This window comes from Carettochelys insculpta, chromosome 9, assembly GCF_033958435.1.
Source record: "Carettochelys insculpta isolate YL-2023 chromosome 9, ASM3395843v1, whole genome shotgun sequence".
NCBI lineage: Eukaryota > Metazoa > Chordata > Testudines > Carettochelyidae > Carettochelys > Carettochelys insculpta.
The window spans coordinates 12,109,958-12,127,183 of record NC_134145.1 but is presented as its reverse complement, the minus strand read 5'-3'; the positions used below and the strand labels follow the sequence as shown (position 1 = coordinate 12,127,183).

At 39.9% G+C, this 17,226-nt stretch overlaps 1 protein-coding gene across 3 annotated transcripts in view; it reads left to right on the top strand.

Moving 5' to 3' along the window:
* GLIS1 (GLIS family zinc finger 1) overlaps positions 1–16,887 on the top strand; it is a 282,680-nt gene extending 265,793 nt beyond the window's left edge. For all 3 annotated transcript variants that reach the window (XM_075002724.1, XM_075002723.1, XM_075002722.1), the window contains exons 9-11: positions 2,854–3,038; positions 11,056–11,223; positions 16,281–16,887. In XM_075002724.1, the coding sequence (XP_074858825.1) occupies positions 2,854–3,038; positions 11,056–11,223; positions 16,281–16,417 (490 nt within the window). In that variant the 3' untranslated portion in view covers positions 16,418–16,887. The remainder of the gene's footprint in view (positions 1–2,853; positions 3,039–11,055; positions 11,224–16,280) is intronic.
* The last annotated feature ends 339 nt before the right edge of the window (positions 16,888–17,226 follow it).

Genomic DNA, 17,226 nt, shown 5'->3' with positions numbered 1-17,226 from the left:
AAGCAAATAGGATATTAGGAATCATTAAAAAAGGGATAGAGAATAAGACAGAGAAAACCTTATTGCCCTTATATAAAACCATGGTATGCCCACATCTTCAATACTGCATACAGATGTGGTCTCCTCATCTCAAAAAAGATACATTGGCATTAGAAAAGGTTCAGAAAAGGCCAACTAAAATGGTTAGTGGTTTGGAATGGGTCCCATATGAAGAGAGATTAAAGAGACTGGGGGGACTTAGTTTAGAAAAAGAGGAAACTAAGGGGGGATATGATAGAGGTGTATAAAATTGAGTGGTGTGGAGAAAGTGAACAAGAAAAAATTATTTACTTGTTCCCATAATAACAGAACTAGAAGACACCAAATTAAATTAATGGGCAGCAGGTTTAACACAAATTAAAGGAAGTTCTTCTCCATACAGCACGCAGTCAACCAGTGGAACTCCTTGCCAACAGAGGCTGTGAAGGCTAGGACTATAACAGAGTTTGAAAAAGAACTAGATAAATTCATGGAGGTTATGTCCATTAATGGCTATTAGCCCGGATGAGTAGGAATGGTGTCCCTGGCCTTTGTAAGAAGCTGGAGATGGATGGCAGGAGACGGATTGCTTGATCGGTCCACCCCATTTGGGGCACCTGGTATTGGCCACTGTTGGCAGACAGGATCCTGCTGGATGGACGTTTGGTCTGACCCAGTATGGCCGTTCTTATGTTCTTATGTCAAAAAGACAAACTAAATAACCAAGCAAGACCTTTTAGATCATTATAGTTAATCTGAAGGATGATGATGTAATTCTAAAGAGGGCCAGATTCTTGATTCTGCTCTCTGCAAAGCAGCAGACCTCTGGCTGTAAGTGTTCAGTAGATAGTTCCAATGCCGGAGGTGATTAAGCCAATTCCCATGCTGGCTGTCACCACCACCTGAAATGGAGAGGACATGCCAGTGGAGAGGGAAGCATTCTGAAGCTGCACTGTGCTCCACCTGCTGATGTAAAGTTCCCTGAGTACCTTACACCAGTGGGGTAAAGTAGAGCAACTCCTATGTTGCAACAGCTCATGCAGAGGTGGCAATACCCGAGTAGAGAACTGCAGCCAATTATCTGATTAACTGTCTGTGCTAAGCAGATCACTGGGGAGAGGTTTTACATCTGAGGTATAATCACTTCCCAGCCTTTCTCTGGGGGCACTGCAGTAACATACACATGGTTACTCAGGGCTGGACTGTTGAAGGACAATCTAAACCTCTCTTGTTAAAAACTGTGCTGTTAGATGAGAAATACAGTAATTCCTTGAAGTACGTGAGGGTTGTATTCCACGCAACCCTCGTTTACCTTGAATTTCGTGTAAGTCAGGGAGGGCATGGGGGATGGGTTGGGGCCCTGGGAGAGGGGCAGGGAGCGGCTGCTGTTTCCTCAGAGCTCCAGGCGGGGAATGCCTGCGGCCGCCACTTCCCCAGGGCTCCAGGCAGGGGGTTTTAGCCCACCAGGCTGCCCACAGGGACAGGCAGCTAGGCAAGCTAAAAGCCTTGCTCCTACCGCTCTGGGAAGGCAGGGGGAAGGGGCTCTTAGCCTGCCTGGCTGCCTGCAGCTGTGGGAAGCTAGGGAGGCTGACAGCCCAGCAGGTTCACATTGTGTGAAACTCGCATTAATGCGAATTTCACACAATGTGAAGCTGCGTAAAATGAAGGTTTACTGTACTTGAAAATAAGCATGCCTCCCTGACTTGACTGAACCTTTGAGTATAGGTGTTTTGCCCTGTTTTAGCTAGTAGTGCAGTTAGACAATTCCAACTCATTAGGGAACCGCCTAGAATGAAAGGAGCTCGCCATCAGAGCATGAGTTTCCTCATAATTTAGAAAGAGGTAAATTTTTCCCCTGCCACCAGCCCTCTAGCTTGCTGCCTGCTCTGATTCCAGCCCTAGTCCTGATCCCACTAGCTGCAGCCCTGGCTGGGCTGTTGGATACCAGCCCCAAACTCACTGCCATCAGCCCCAGTCAGGCTGATGGACCCAGCTCAAGCGAAGCTACAGGCTCCAGCCCCAGGCTCTCTGGTCCAGATACATCCATGGTCCTCCTGGACCAGACAATCCTGTTGTATAAAGGTACAACCTGTAATATAATTAATGTTTAGTGGTTTTCTAAACACTGGTTTTATAGAATATAGGTCTACTGATGGTTGAAAAGAACAATAATTCTATATTTTATATACAATAATTTAATGCAATGACTTGCAAGTGCTCCGAGACACCGTAAAGAATTATGTTTAAAGAAAGTTTCCTCTCATTTTCATGTTTTGTACAAATAGAACAAAGAGGGCAGACTAAAGATACTATTGATGTTTTCTATTAATTGGGCATAATCATTAAAAATAAAAATCTGCTATTATTTTATTCCCAGACAGATCCAGTTGCATTAATGGTATAATGGAATTCAGAATTAGACCATGAGAGACTTTTTAATTGCAATACCTGAGAATTTAACCAAAGGATACCCATTAGCATAAAGGAGACCCATTAGTCTCTGCCTGTATTTTCAGATCCATTTGCCATAATAAAGTTTGTAAGTAAAAGTCATTTTTCATGTAATTCTGGAGTTACCTTACTGTGACTTATGACCCCCAAAGCATGAACAGTATTGGAAGGCAGTCTGAAAGAATGCTAATTAGTTTCTAATTTGTTTTACTGCTGGCCTACACCTGAAAGAAGCATTTAATATTTTTAAATAACATTATGTCAGCACAGATTGTAAATAAAGTTCAGTGTATTAAAATCACTATGGAAACACTGCCTAGAGACTTGAGTATTTATTTTCTCAGACTGTAAATATGATAAGCTTTTTCTCTTTTCTTTTTGCAGGCTTGCTCCAAATATCCTTTCACCTATTGTCAGTCCTCTGAAAACACTAGTCCCACCTTCCCTGTCGCAGAAACATGGCTCATCATCACCCCACAGCCACTCTCCAAATGGGCAACAGTTTTCAGGAGTACAAAATAAACCATATGCTCAGTTTCAAAACCAATCCGCACAACAGGGACTGCAAGGTAACTATATTGTGAGTTTTCCCAGCTGCTGTATTTGTGTTTCAATTATTGCAGTATCTGGCAATGCTATCAGACACTATTCGCAGGGAAGCTCCTATTGTTTTAAATGTTTTGAGTCACATGGGGTATAGTTTTCATGATTCAGATCAGTACATGCTACTTACACTAGGAACACAGGATAATCAGTAATGACAGAGCCGTGAATTTATATAGCTCCTTTCTTTAGAGGGTCTCAGAGTAGTTTGCAAGCACATATTAATTACATCCCAAAATACCGCTGATTGAAAGAGATAGTAAAATATTAACTCTGGATCACCCTTGAAGCTGTAAATGTTTATTCTACCAGTATATGTAATATTTAGGAAGCTTTAAAATACAGTTTTTATAGAATATTCTCTAGTGGCACTTTCTGGCATTACACCCAGTTAATATGGTTTGACTACCGCAAAGACAGGAAGGTGTGAGTTCTAACTAACCCTAACTCTTTCACTATCTAATCAAGTAGTTTAAGCAAATTATTTATCCTCTGTGTTTGAATGTCCCAGTCTTTAAAATTGGGATGATGCATATTTTCCTATCCCAAAGTTGTCTTGTTGAAGGATTTTGAAACTATACGTTAGCACTTAATTTTACCACAGATTACTGTGGTAATGGAAGCTTGTGTATTTAGATAACCCATTATATATTCTGGACATTCAGTTGCTTCCTTATGGTAAATATTCATAGTGTTTCAGGTGTGCAAGACAAGCATATGTGTATACACAGGCAGATAATCAGTTTTTTAACTCAGTTCACAACTCAACCATTGTTGGAAAAAGGCTTTTTTTTCTCCAGAAACACAGTTTTGTGTACAATAAATATGCCAAGTGGGCAAAATGATTTGCTTGTTATCCTTTGACTATGTTTTAAGACCAAGTTTTTATAAAGACTGAATAAAACACGATTTGGATATAAGCCCAACGGCAGGGAACATCTACAATACATGGCTACTTATGCCCTTTCCACTCTTGGTCATGTTTTTAACCTCTAGATTGGGTCAAGTACTATAAGTACTCTAGAATTGCCTGCTGAGACTTTGCTGTTTGATTGGACTTTGTCTAAATGGAAAAGGCACATTATATTAAATGATTTGTGCCAAAGAGAAAACTAACTGGACCTGAAGCTCAACAGATTATTCAATTTAAAAATGGCTAACTTCGTAAGAGGAAAAGTGGCAGATTTATGATAAATATATGATTATATTACTATAATGAGCTAAATAACTACAAACCGCAAGAGGACAGATTAGCAGCTTATTATAATGGCAGAAACAAATGCACAGACAGAACAAGTTTTGAACCACTTAAATAAATTGACTTTATTCCTTAGAGAAAACCACATTTCCCATTTGAGCAAACCATTGCTCTCAAACTGTTGTGTGGTTTTGAAAAAGGCAATAATTTTCCACTTTAACCAAATGTTGAATTATTATTATAATTTCATTATGGAAAAGTTCTAAAAATCCATTTTGAATAATAGCCTTTGAAACCAATTCATCTGTAACCCATACTTGGACTTCAGCTTACTTGAAGTCTTTGTTTCGGTTCTTTAATGACAGCTTTTTAAATGGAACTCTTTTAGTCAAGTTTGTTATGTTTTTACTGTAAAAAAGGAAATTCTAAATAACTTGATCTGTAAAACCAGTCAGTTTTTATAGAAGCACATTCATGTTGAGAAATGCTATGGGTTGTCGATAATGAGAAGAATGATAAACCACAGTATTTGTGTCTTTAGCTAGTCATAGTAAAATCACATGGAAATTATTATACACTGAAAGAATTTGGCAAGCAAACAGCATACAGCATTTATTTATATCTGACATGATTTCTTGTCAGAGATTTTATGGAATTTGAAGAGCTTGGATTTATTTGCACATACATTTAAATGACATGACGTATATGAGCTGTAGTTTAATAGACATATTCCAGTCATTTGTTCATTACATCATTCATTTAAAAAGAGCTTCAGGTTTTGTAGGTTATGGCTTGGGGAAACAGAGGCAAGCCGTGTGTTTTCTGATGTGGTTAAATACAGCTATTTTGTCACAAATGATTTCAAAGCAAAATTGGAGCTAAATGTTATGGTTGGAACACAGTTTATTCCTTTATTAACTGTTATACTTCTACATTTACTGTACATAAAACATTTAACAGTGATCATTTAAACTGACAGGCATCTACTAAATTCTTCAATTGGAACTTAACCTCAGAAAATTGGATTTAAATTAGACAAATAGAAGGAAAACCATTTGGAAAAATATCAGCAGAGCCCCTGTTGCCAAATGGGTATGAACTCTCCGAACTATTAGAAAGAGCAGGAAAATTTCTACCAAAAATAATTCTTGCATGAGTCTAATTTTAACTGCTTATGCGATTTTTTTAAAAATGAAATATTTTAAAGTGTTCCATGTTTAGATTTGTGTTGATCCATTGGTGGTCTCTAACTGCACCATAGTTATAGGATTTAATCCTCATTTTAACTCCTAAGACTCCTCCGTATTGCACATTGAGAGAGAGTTCCATGTACAAACAAAGCTTGTCATCGAACTCAAAGGAACCAGACTAAAAATGGACTGAACCAAAAGAAGCTTTCTTACCAAAACAATTTAAAAATCATGTATGACATGAAGGCCATGGCTTAGCATTGTCTAAGCAATTACATTACAGTGTCCATAAACAGCAAGTTTCATTTCTTGAGGTTGCCTAAAATAGTCTTATTCACAATCTCATTCATTTATTGCTTCTTGTTTGGCTAGAGCACATATTGTTGCAGAGATTCCTTTGCCACAAATACAGATGCAAATGTAAATTAAACAGCCATATTGTCCCAGTTGTAGTGCTGCGGCCTAGCAGATTTACTTTCAAAACCTGTGGGCTGGTGATTGCTTTTCAGTGACACTTAACAATCACCCATGGGGTCATTAACTTTTCTTTTTATCAGAATGAAAGTTGAAGTGAATTGAGCCCCTAAATGTATTTGCTGGCTTCTGAGCCATGGCAACTTGCTGTTGCTAGGAGAGCCCACCCAGAGGGAAGGACAGTTTGTTGAGAAAGCCAACCCCATTTTCCCAGCAAAATAAAGTATCTGTGTGCATCAGAAGATTGTACAACTACCTGGCATGAAGTGGCCCTACCATATTGTAAAAACATATCTTCAGGGAGCCTAGGGGAGCTCTTATCTGAGAAGGAGTCCTCATGGTGGTAGTGAGGATGCTGAATGACTTCTGAAGACATATGAAACGGTAATTTAATTCAGCACTGGGGACAAGCAGAGGCTCATGCACGTCAATAAGCTTCCTGCTTCCACGTCTCCTAATCCTAGATTCTGTCTAACCACTTGGGCCACATCCTATGGATGTTCCTGCAGATGGTTTGGTTGAGCTGCTGAAGAGTCAGGATTATTGTAATAGTAATTTAACCCTTCTTTTTCTCACATCTCCCCTAAATGTGCACAAAGACTCTTCTCAGGGAGGCCAGTCTCACATTCTTTGAATTGCTGATGTAGAGAGAGAGCCTGTCAAAATCTCATTCATGGAGAGGCACAAAATTTACTTTGCCATCCTGCATTATTTAGCATTTTTCAGGTTAGAAAACTTCAGCTACTGGTGGAGTTATTGCCCACTTTTCTTTTGAAATTTAACTTCACCTTCTTCATAAACAGTGTCTAAAATTGCAGACATAATTTTGCTCACTCAAGATTTTGCTTATGTAGTTGATTGTGTCCTGGTTTAAGTGCCAGGAAAACCTGATTTTTTCCCATAAATTGGATGGTGTACATGCAAATCAAATGCATTAGCTACAACTGCAGTTGCTTACAATTTCACAGGCTTAGGTGAAGTTCCTTTGAATATCTGCTCATCTTCTCATTCCCAGTAAAAATGCCACAAAATGCGTCATTTGTTATGTTAGTCCAAAGATGATGATTCATATTCTAAACTTACCATTAAGTAATGAAATAACTGCTTGATAGCTGTAACTCTCACACTGAACAATGATACGTTGTACAAAATATAATCCGTGTTTGAAGGTCACGGTAGGTGTTGCCTGATCTGCTGTTTCTCTGGACAGAAGAATTAGCCTGAGTGTCCATTTGGATAATAAAATAATCTGTCTTACTTTCTCTAGTTGAAAAAGTTATTATCACTCTGCCAGCCAGACACATCCTAGAAGCTGCTTTTGCCCTTTCCAGTTTTCAGTCTAGGGACTCAGATGTCCAGTCTTGATGCCCTGTTTGTCCATTTTTCCCACAACCATTTCTGTGCCTTTTACGATGTTGCCTCCTATGTCTGGAATACCTTCCCCTTCTGGTCCTGTCACTTTCTTTATTCAAATCTCTCTGCAACAGTCATTTCTTCCAAAGTGCCCTCAAGTAGGCAAACATTTATGACAACCCTGCTCACTTTAAAAGGATTAGAAGTCCTACTACTGCCACCAATATTTCCATATTCCTAAACAGAGTAGATGCACAATCATATTGCTGTAACTTTTGTCCATCCTCATTTCATTCCCATTCTGCAGTTTGCTACACCTACCAGCCACATCCCGCATACAAGCTCTGTGGAGAATGGGCCAAGTGTTTTTTCCTTGTATTTGAACTGGGAAGGATGTAGCAAACACCATAAATCTGATAATCGAGTATTGGGATATTTAAGACACACTCTCTCCCTAGAATCGTCATGCTGCAGCTACCTCACCAGTGCCCTATCAGGCTTCCTGGTGAAGGTGCAGGTGTAGACCCAGTCTTAAGCAAAACATATCTTGACTGCTTTTGGTAGCTAATTTCAGGACTCATAGGCTGTGGCTACACTTGGCCAAAACTTCAAAATGGCCATGCAAATGGCCATTTTGAAGATTACTAATGAAGCACTGAATTGAATATTCAGCGCTTCATTAGCATTAGGACGCTTCCAGCTCCGGCACTTCGAAAGCGCGTGGCTCAGCGCGGCTACACGGGGGTCCTTTCTGAAAGGACCCCGCTCCTTTCAAAATCCCTTTATTCCCCTCCGTTTAGAGGAATAAGGGGATTTTGAACTGGCCATTTGCATGGCCATTTCGAAGTTTTGGCCAAGTGTGGCCACAGCCATAGTTTTACTGAGCGTACTCACTCCTCTCTCTTTCCTGCCTCCCCCCACCCGCCCATTTCTTACAGGCCAGTTATAGGGTACAATCTCAAACAGTTCAAATGATACCTTATCCATAAATCTTGAAGAGCAATGGTGGATCCAGCTGCCTGTTTAAAAGCTTGTGCAAAGTGAGTTTTAATCCAGTTGTGTCATGCTGGGCTATTGTCTGATTTTCCTAAATCAGAGTCTTAGCCTTGGAGACCATAAAGCTATTCAGTCGCTTTAATAAGGCACGCCAGCTGAGCATGATGAGCAATTACAGGAACATAGGAAATACACATTGTGCCTTCCCTAGAAGTGATGTGTCCAGCAGGCAGTCTGGAAAGTCTGATTGTTTCAAGTTCATAAAGTGCTCATTTGAGCTGGTAATGCCTCATCTGAAGGCAAGTGTCTAATGTTTTCATTGCTCAACCCTAAAGTATTTAGAGATTCTCAGTGGTGTGCAGAGAGGATTTAACATTTTGTAAAAATCAAAGTCAGGGTAATTATTAACATCACTCATTAAGCTACTCTACCTGACGCTTCATCCTAAGGCAGTTTAGCAGCTCCTCATAAGAGTTCTTTGATTCTTTGAACCAGACTCTCCTAGCATTACGTAGAGGTGTCTGTTTACTTGTGCCAAGGAAGGACATGCATCATTTAATATTCAACTTTCCAAATTTCTAGGCCTTCTTGTCTAATGCAGAAAATACTTGTACCACTGGTAAAATGTGCTTGGTGTCCTCCTCCAGAATAATCCTCCCTTAGTATTTCAGTCATAAAATATCAAAGTGTATTTTTTGTGATGTGGGCCCATATTTCTCAAGAAATAGCACACATGGTTCTTGCAGAGTCAACCAAAACCCATGGAAAATAATCAGATTTCCTTACAAAACATAGCCCTTCACGACAATTAGCTTTGCTACATCATTATTAAATAGTTGCACCAGTTAGCCTGACTTTTAACAGTCTGCAGTATTTGTCAGAATCAGCACTGCAAGTTTTGTGAACAGGAAGGAGTTTGTTACACTCCGTGGATTGGTAATTGGAGTATTGGAAGAGTTTAATGCATCCCGGTGTTGTGGTTATAAGCACCACTGTTACTTCTTTAAATATAAGAAATTAACACACCTTCCTTCCCCCTGCTTAAAACGGGACAGTTCTTCAGTTGGCCAGTGGATTGAGGCAGATTTACAGTAGCTGCAGATCTAGCCTGGCATCTCCATTTGATAAAAATGGAGAGAAGTCATGTGACTTTCCTGAAGGAAAAGTTTCATTCTGCCTGAGAGTGCGCAGGAGAGAGGGGAAAAAAAGAAAAAGTTCCATTGCCCTTTTCACGGGAAACATGGAGAAATTCCTCTGAAACTTTCTGCTAAATGGCGAGAGAGAGCGAGCGAGAATATATATTTGTTTAGACTGGTTGATAGAGGCGTAAGGATTCAGACTAGAAAATAACTGCATTGAACTGTGTCATGTGTGAGGGATGCCCTGAGAGGCCCTTAGTACAGAGTTTTGCCAGCTGCTCTGAGAGCACACAGATGAGGCTGAACGACCACCTTGTTCTTTCAAGACGCTGGCGCAAGCCTGTAAGGAGTAAAATGCCACCCTCCATTTACAAGTACTTAGCATGCACTTTACTTCTAGTGACTCTTTGCATATACATCCCTCTCCCCATCTGAGCCTCCCACCCCCCAGGAACCATTTAGTGTGGGCAGGGGTGGGGAGCTGGGACATTGCTGGCCGTTCTTCCCCACGGAGTGAAGGGAAAGTGCATAGTTTACTGCATTCCTCACTCTGGCTGGGGAGCACGGGGGGGCAGAAGCAGCTGGACCTGCCCCAGCTGAGGAACATGCATCCCTCCCCCACCTGTGCCTCTAGAATGGCAGCTGCCATGGAGAGGTGCTTCTCACCTGTCCCCAAGCTGCCGTGGTGAGAGAGGGCTGGGGCAGTCCTCTCTCCCCGAGACAGCCTGCACATGGAACCCCTCGTCCCCAGCCCCACCCGAAGCAATGAATTTACCCCTCAGTTATGCACATTCCTGCTGGTGCAAGCCAACACGAGGCGCCAGTGATAGCCTCTGAGACAAGAGTTTCTAGGGAAGGAGGGGTTTTGCTAGACGGGGAGGAAAGATGACTTTGTAGCAGCTCCCAGTAGTGGGAATGGAACGGGGACCCAGCTGAAAGCTAAAAAGGTCATCCCTCGGCATAAAGGTCTTTAAGTCAATCAGAATGTAGGATACTCCTCTGACCGAAACTCTTCGTGCTGGATAGGGATCACTGTGACTAGAGAAAGATTCTAGATGTTCACGATAGCACTTTTAAAAGGGAGTGGGTTGAAGCATTCTAAAAGATGTTCCTACGTACGGAGTTACCTCCTGCAATAAATAAGTCACTCCAGATGGTAAAATGGTCTTTATTCACTTACAAATGAAATGGGGTCTAACAGGAAAATACTGTATTATTTAATTCAGATAACCTTAACAGTCATTCGTTATCAGCTCAATCCCACAGGCTGCTGAGCATCCTGGCCCTGATCCAACAGGCTTAACTTTCTCTGAGACTCTCTAACGTATGAGTAGCTCGTTGACTTTAGTGGAGCAACTCATTCAGTTGCTCAGAGTTAAGCATGTTCGTCTTTGCTTTGCTGAACAGGGCCACAGAGCTCAGCACCTTGGAGAACCTAGCCAGCCCAATACTGATTTTATATTATTACATGCAGTGTGTGCAAATATGCAAGTAGAATGAAGGCTGTGGCTTGATCCTTTTTTATCCATTCTAAGGGTCTAAAGAACCCACAGAAGTAATGAAATGCTGAGACAGGAGTGAAGCTAATACCATCGCAGCAGTGTTAAAGTGTGTGCGCAATATCTGTTTTCAGGTTACCAAGGCAGCTTTCACTCAATACAAAACTGCTTCCACTACGGAGACTGCTACAGAACAGTGGAACAGTCTGTCAACAGGGACATGCTAACAGGGGAATCCCATTGCTTTAATCCTTTGAGACAAAATGGGTGTCACGTACTCAATGCACCTTTAGCTTCAACAGGTAATTTATTCTAGTTATCCTTATGATTTTTTTTTTTTAGAAACACAAAAAATACTTTGTCTTGTTACATAAAATGCCACATCATTAAACCCATTTCATTAGGAAAGTAGATGTGTTCTCTTCTATCCTACAGTATTTCACCAGCAAACAAATTCTCTTCTTATTTATGTGGGTAGACCCACTGACTTCAGGTCTCCTCATCTGTTGGACAACTCATTAAAAAAGACCATTTTGCCCTGTTCCCTTGACATATATGGTAAAGATTGTGTCAACATTTATACTATAAGTCCTATCTTCAGGTGCGTACAAGTCATTTCAGACTGCAGTTCCTAGACAAGATCTAAGTCTAGAAATTGGATTTTTATATTCCCATGAAATTCTGTTCAACATTACTGGATTCAGTGATTTCTAGTTCACTTATGAATAAAAAGTGAGATATACCAAATGTGAACTCGTGGCTCTGGCTATGGCACATATGTAACTTTTTTCCAGCCATATATTTGCATAATGTAAAAAGTGCTTAGAGAGACACTAGAATCGTTATAGTCTCATGAATGAGCTCTCTCCCACATAGAACTGTTCGTATTTGAGATTTTTTTTTCTATTTTTAAAAACCACACTGAAAAACCATGGAAGTAACAAAAAAACTCAACATATTTTATACAATGCCGTAGCAAGAAAACAGTTCCCTTTTTTGTTAGGCAAATTTCACTAATTCCTAAGGTGGTTCTGCTGGAGCCCCTAATTCAGGAAAGCATCTTTGCTTAGGAGATTACTGAAAATGTGTGTAAGTGCTTTCCTGAATTGGGGTCCAAGTAAGAACTATAAAATTAGAGCTGACATTCCTACCCACTGTGCTTTAAAGGAATCTCAGTACCAAATGTGTGTCCTGTTACATACTAAAAAGTATATTCAGCAATAACTAGGAAAAGGGAAGAATTAATGATGCAGTTTAAGCCTTAACTTTGAATTTCTTCATGTTATTCCTAAGTTTGATGTTAATAAAACAGTCTTTAAATGTTGAAATTTGATGTTGAGTGTAGACTGACGGCCTGCAACATTCAGAGAACAAACCAAATATACTTTCCAAAATAAATTGTGAGAGAAAAAAATAAAAATGTGGCAAAACACCAACTACAACATTTGCTGTTTTTGTCGTGGGCTAACCTATTATGGTTTCTATGCAATAATTTTTTTAAGAATGGTTATTGAGGTATACAAATATTTTTATGTCTGAAACAAATAAATATATAGAGTATATAAATCTTTTATGTAGAAAATAGAACCATTCAGGTTTGCAAGATTCATCAAGGCTATGCTTTAATTTTTTCAGGGTTTTATAGCACCACTAATATTAATGGAGATCTCATCTCACAGGAATGCCAAATGTGACTGGCAAACAGCTGTTCCATGAATCACATTAACAGTCAATAAATTTTTTATTTTGTGTTCGGGGCTTTTGGATGGTTTACACTATCTGGAATCTAATAGTGATTTCTGGGGTGTATGTTTATCTTGGTTTTTGTCCATGTATGGTCGTGTACCTCTTTGTACGTGAGCCATGTCAGATAGAAAATTCACATAATATGTACCCTTACATAAATGAATGGAATATTGCACTCTTCAGTTAGGCTACAGACGGAGTGCTGACAAAGTAAACCGACTGGGTTATTTTCTGCTCTCATTTACTTCAGATTTACCATGTATATCAGAGAGCAGAATTTATTCAGTAGATGAAACAACCTTTGGTTAATTAATAAAGTAAACTAGTCTAAATCCCAAAAGGTTGCACAAGTATGTGTGCATACAGAATCTGGTCTCTGTTTAGAAACAACAAACATGTGACAGATTTGCTTGTAAAGACCTGATCCCTACAGTCCTACTTAGAGCAAATCTCTTTATCAATGGGAGACTTGCCTACATAAAGCTACAGCATCAGGTTCATTACTCATTATTGTTATGTAAAACCTAGAGGCCCTACCAAGATACTGCTCGCTCTTATAAACTACATAGTAAGAGATGAACATGCGATCTAAATTAACAAGGGAAACAAAGTGGGAGATACGAAGTTTCATCCATATTTTATGAGTAGAAAACGGAGGCATGGAGAGATTAAGTAATATGCCAAAAGCTTACATAGGGAGAGATTGTGGTGAAACAGAAAATGGGACCAACATCACCAGAGTATTAATCACAAGCGCATTCTTCCTCAAGTAAGTTTGCAGTGGATATGGATGTTTTTTACAGTAAATAACATGTTTTCCATGTCACTCAATCAGCTGTATGTGAAATGCAGCCTTCATTCATGTACATTATAGTAGGTAATGTAATCTGTGCTGCAGAAATACTGATACGTTCTTGTTTTGAAGAACATACAATCCTTTATAAAAATACTAGCAGATTTACCTGTCATTGCCTGGGTCCTTAACTCAATTAAGAGTTCTTTTAAATTAAAGGGAAAATGTACATGCTTTATTTAAATTATTGCATTTTTCAAAAAGTGTTATTTTTATAAAGTTAATTTCTATTTTGCATTTCTTTACAAAAGGGTTGTTAAAAATGCGTGTTTGTTTTTGTATAGCAATTTTTTAAATAGGAATTCCATTGAGCATTTTTTTCTTCATCCCTATAAACTCTTATAATTTACTGTTTTAACAAAAAAGGGTGATAGTCAATTTAATTTCCAACTTCTAGTTTTCAAATCTTAAGCATTGATTTAGCTGTGCCAAAACAGAGCTCCGCTCCAAATTTCTCCCTTTTACCTCCTTTCTTTAAGGTGGATTGAGAAGAAAGCCTATTCCAAGTTCATCCTATTCTTCTGGCTCAGTCTGTTTCAACATTTGCTTAGTTATGTCAATTTTGAAGACTGCATTTGATTTGGTGATTCTGTCTCTTCTGTTTGGCTTTATGAGAAGCAATCCCATCCCAGGCACATCCTGTTTTCCTGGCACAACTAAATCCTTATGTTCCTTTAAGTTATGAAAAGAGCAGGTTGACTACTGAATTTGGTGATCCTAGTTCTTACTGTTGAGGAGGCCTTTTTGATCAGACAGACTCTCTAAAATATATAGTAGATAACCAGACACAGCCAGTGCTGTCTGAGATGACACGGAATGTGCAGAGTGGGCTCTGACCATAACAGTATCAGTGCCTCCTGCAACAGGTGGGGTTTTATCAGGATTTGGAAGGAGGAACCTTAGCAAGTACTCAAGGCCACAGAGAAGATCACTGGGCTTTGGTGTGGATAAAGGAAACAAAGGGGGAAGCTTGGTTACAGAGAGAGGAGCAAGTGCCAGAGTAGTGGCGAGGTTGGAAGAGGAGATTGTAGTCAAATATCACTTTAAACTATTTCTGGAAATGGAATTTAAAGAAAATATTTTATACCCAGGGAACTATTCAGGCATATTGGACTAAATTGAAATCCACTCATCTCTGCGTTTCCATAATTATTCTTGCTGCAGTCCTCTTCAGGTCCAAGAAGCAGGTACCGTTCTTTCTTGCACCAATAGTAAGGAATGCTGTGCATCACATCAGTGAAAGTTTGACCTGATGGAGAACTGGGGACAAAATCCTGTCTTAACTTGAAGACATGCTATGAGCAGGAGAATAGAACAGCAGTACCAGCAGAACAGAACAGCAGTACCAGCAATACTTCCCACGGAGTTTGTTGTACCTGGCCTGAGGGCTCTGTGCTTCACAATACTCCTTACCAAAGGAACACCCTGTGCCTGATCTGACTCCTGTGTGCCTTAAGAAGCACCAGGAGCCTGACAGAACCCCAAATTGTATAACCCAGACCAGCCGTTAGGGGCCAGATAGTGCATTAGCCAGGAATGTCTGGGTGGGGCCCTACCAAATTAACAGCCATGGAAAACATGTCATGGACCATGAAACATGATCTTTTGTGTGCTTTTATGTTATACTATACAGATTTCACAGGGGAAAACAAAGTTTCTCAAACTAAGGACCACGACCCAAAAGGGAGACGCACGGAGGGCTGCAAGATCATTTTAGAAGGACATGGTATTGCCACCCTTACTTCTGTACTGCCATCAGCGCTGGATGGCTGGAGAGCAGCAGTTATTGGCCATGCACCCAACTCCGAGGGCCCCCAAGAAGCAAGAAAAAAAAAAAAGACACTCACCTCACTCCTCTTGTGCTCCACCAGTGCCTCACCAGCAGCAGCACAGAAGTAAGAATGGCAATACCAAACCATGCTACCCTTACTTCTGTCCTGCCAGCAGAGGGTGGTGGCTGCTGGCCAGGCACTCAGCTCCAAAGGCAGCCCTTCACCGGCAGCAGTGCAGAAGTGAGGATGGCAATATCATACACCCTTCAGAGGTGGGCTCCCAGACAGCATCCACTGCTCTCCAGCTGCCCAGCTCTGAAGGCAGTGCAGCCACCAGCAGCAGCACAGAAGTAAAGGTAGCAGTACTGCAAACCTCCCGACACTAACTTTGTGACACCCCTCCCCCGTTTCCTTTCTGGATCAGGACCCCTATAATTACATCGTAAAATTTCAGATTTAAACAGATGAACATATGAAATTCATGATTGTTAAAATCCTGTGACTATGAAATTGACAAAAATTGATCATGAATTTGATAAGGCCCTGTACATGGGTCATACATGAAACATTCCATATCCTTAAAAGAGAACCATATACAACACAATAGGACTGTAGTATGTCAGAACCCTGTCTAGGCTCCTTGTCCATCCATTGCTTTGACAAATGTGTCCTGTTACCAGTAATACCGCCAGAGAAGTATACACTGACTTCCACACATTGGTAGCCAGACTACAGTGAAGCCTCATTGTAAATAAACTTCACTCCTACAGAGGTACATGTATAAAGCAGTGAATGGAAATCCATGCACAATGACACAAAGTGAGATTAGTCTTCATATTGCCTAGCTGAGGCTTTAGTGGTGAATTCTGCTGTCTGATTAATGTGAGGCTTCTCTACATATCTGTAGGACTCAGACTTGTGCTTCCTGTCTCAGCCCTCTTATGCCATATAGTACTAAATCATTCTCCCATGCTTCTCCTGTTTTCAGGCTACGATGTAATTTCTGAAGTACAATGCGTGTCGGAAGAAGCAGTCACCAATGGAACTGAAGAAAATGGATTCTTCCAAAACGGTGCTTTTGATCATTGTTTGAATCACATTCCTTCCATCTACACAGATACCTAAAAACAGCTTTATCCTTTCTTTCCTTTATTATTACTATAACTGTATGCATATTAACAAAAATGTTGTTCCAGTGCTTTTATTTAGTCTGTATCTCTATGTGCTCATTTAAACAAACACCTCACATTTACCAACCCATTTTATAAATGAATATACTGTATAAGAAAATTATTGGAACTTGTTCCTTTGCTGTGGCACTTTGAATTTCATGCTTTAAGGGAATGAGGAGCAATGGAAACAGCTTGTTTTATAATTTCTTAGTAAGAATGTATTATTTATATAATAACTTGTAAAGATTTTTTTTCTGAAATGTATGTTTTCAATTTGAGACTAGCTCCCTTTAATCAGTCTGTTTCGGTCATCGGACATTTTCTTAACTATAAAAGGACTTCTTAAATAACAGACCTCATGTATATAAAGCCTTCATTTGCTCAGCTGGTTTTATATTTTCAGTTTTACAAGAAAGCATTAAAAACTGGATACAAGTGTACTGCTGTTTCTTACCTCCAGTCTGATAAACCCTGATCTATTCCAGAAAGTTGGTCAATGATTTAACTTCATAGAGACATTTACCTTTAAATAGCTGTGCAGTCTAGGCAGCCAAGGCTGATTGCAACCTGTAGAATTGGTCATAGGCTGATACAGGCCATAGACAGATAAAATCCATCTTTTCTTACAATGGTGCAGATACTCCAGATTTACACCATTATAAATTAAAGCAGAAGTTGGTCTGTACTGAGGGAAATGTGGAAGGAAGGCAAGAATTAATACTGCAGTCAAATTAAGTGTGTTTGTAATTGACTTTTGCTTCT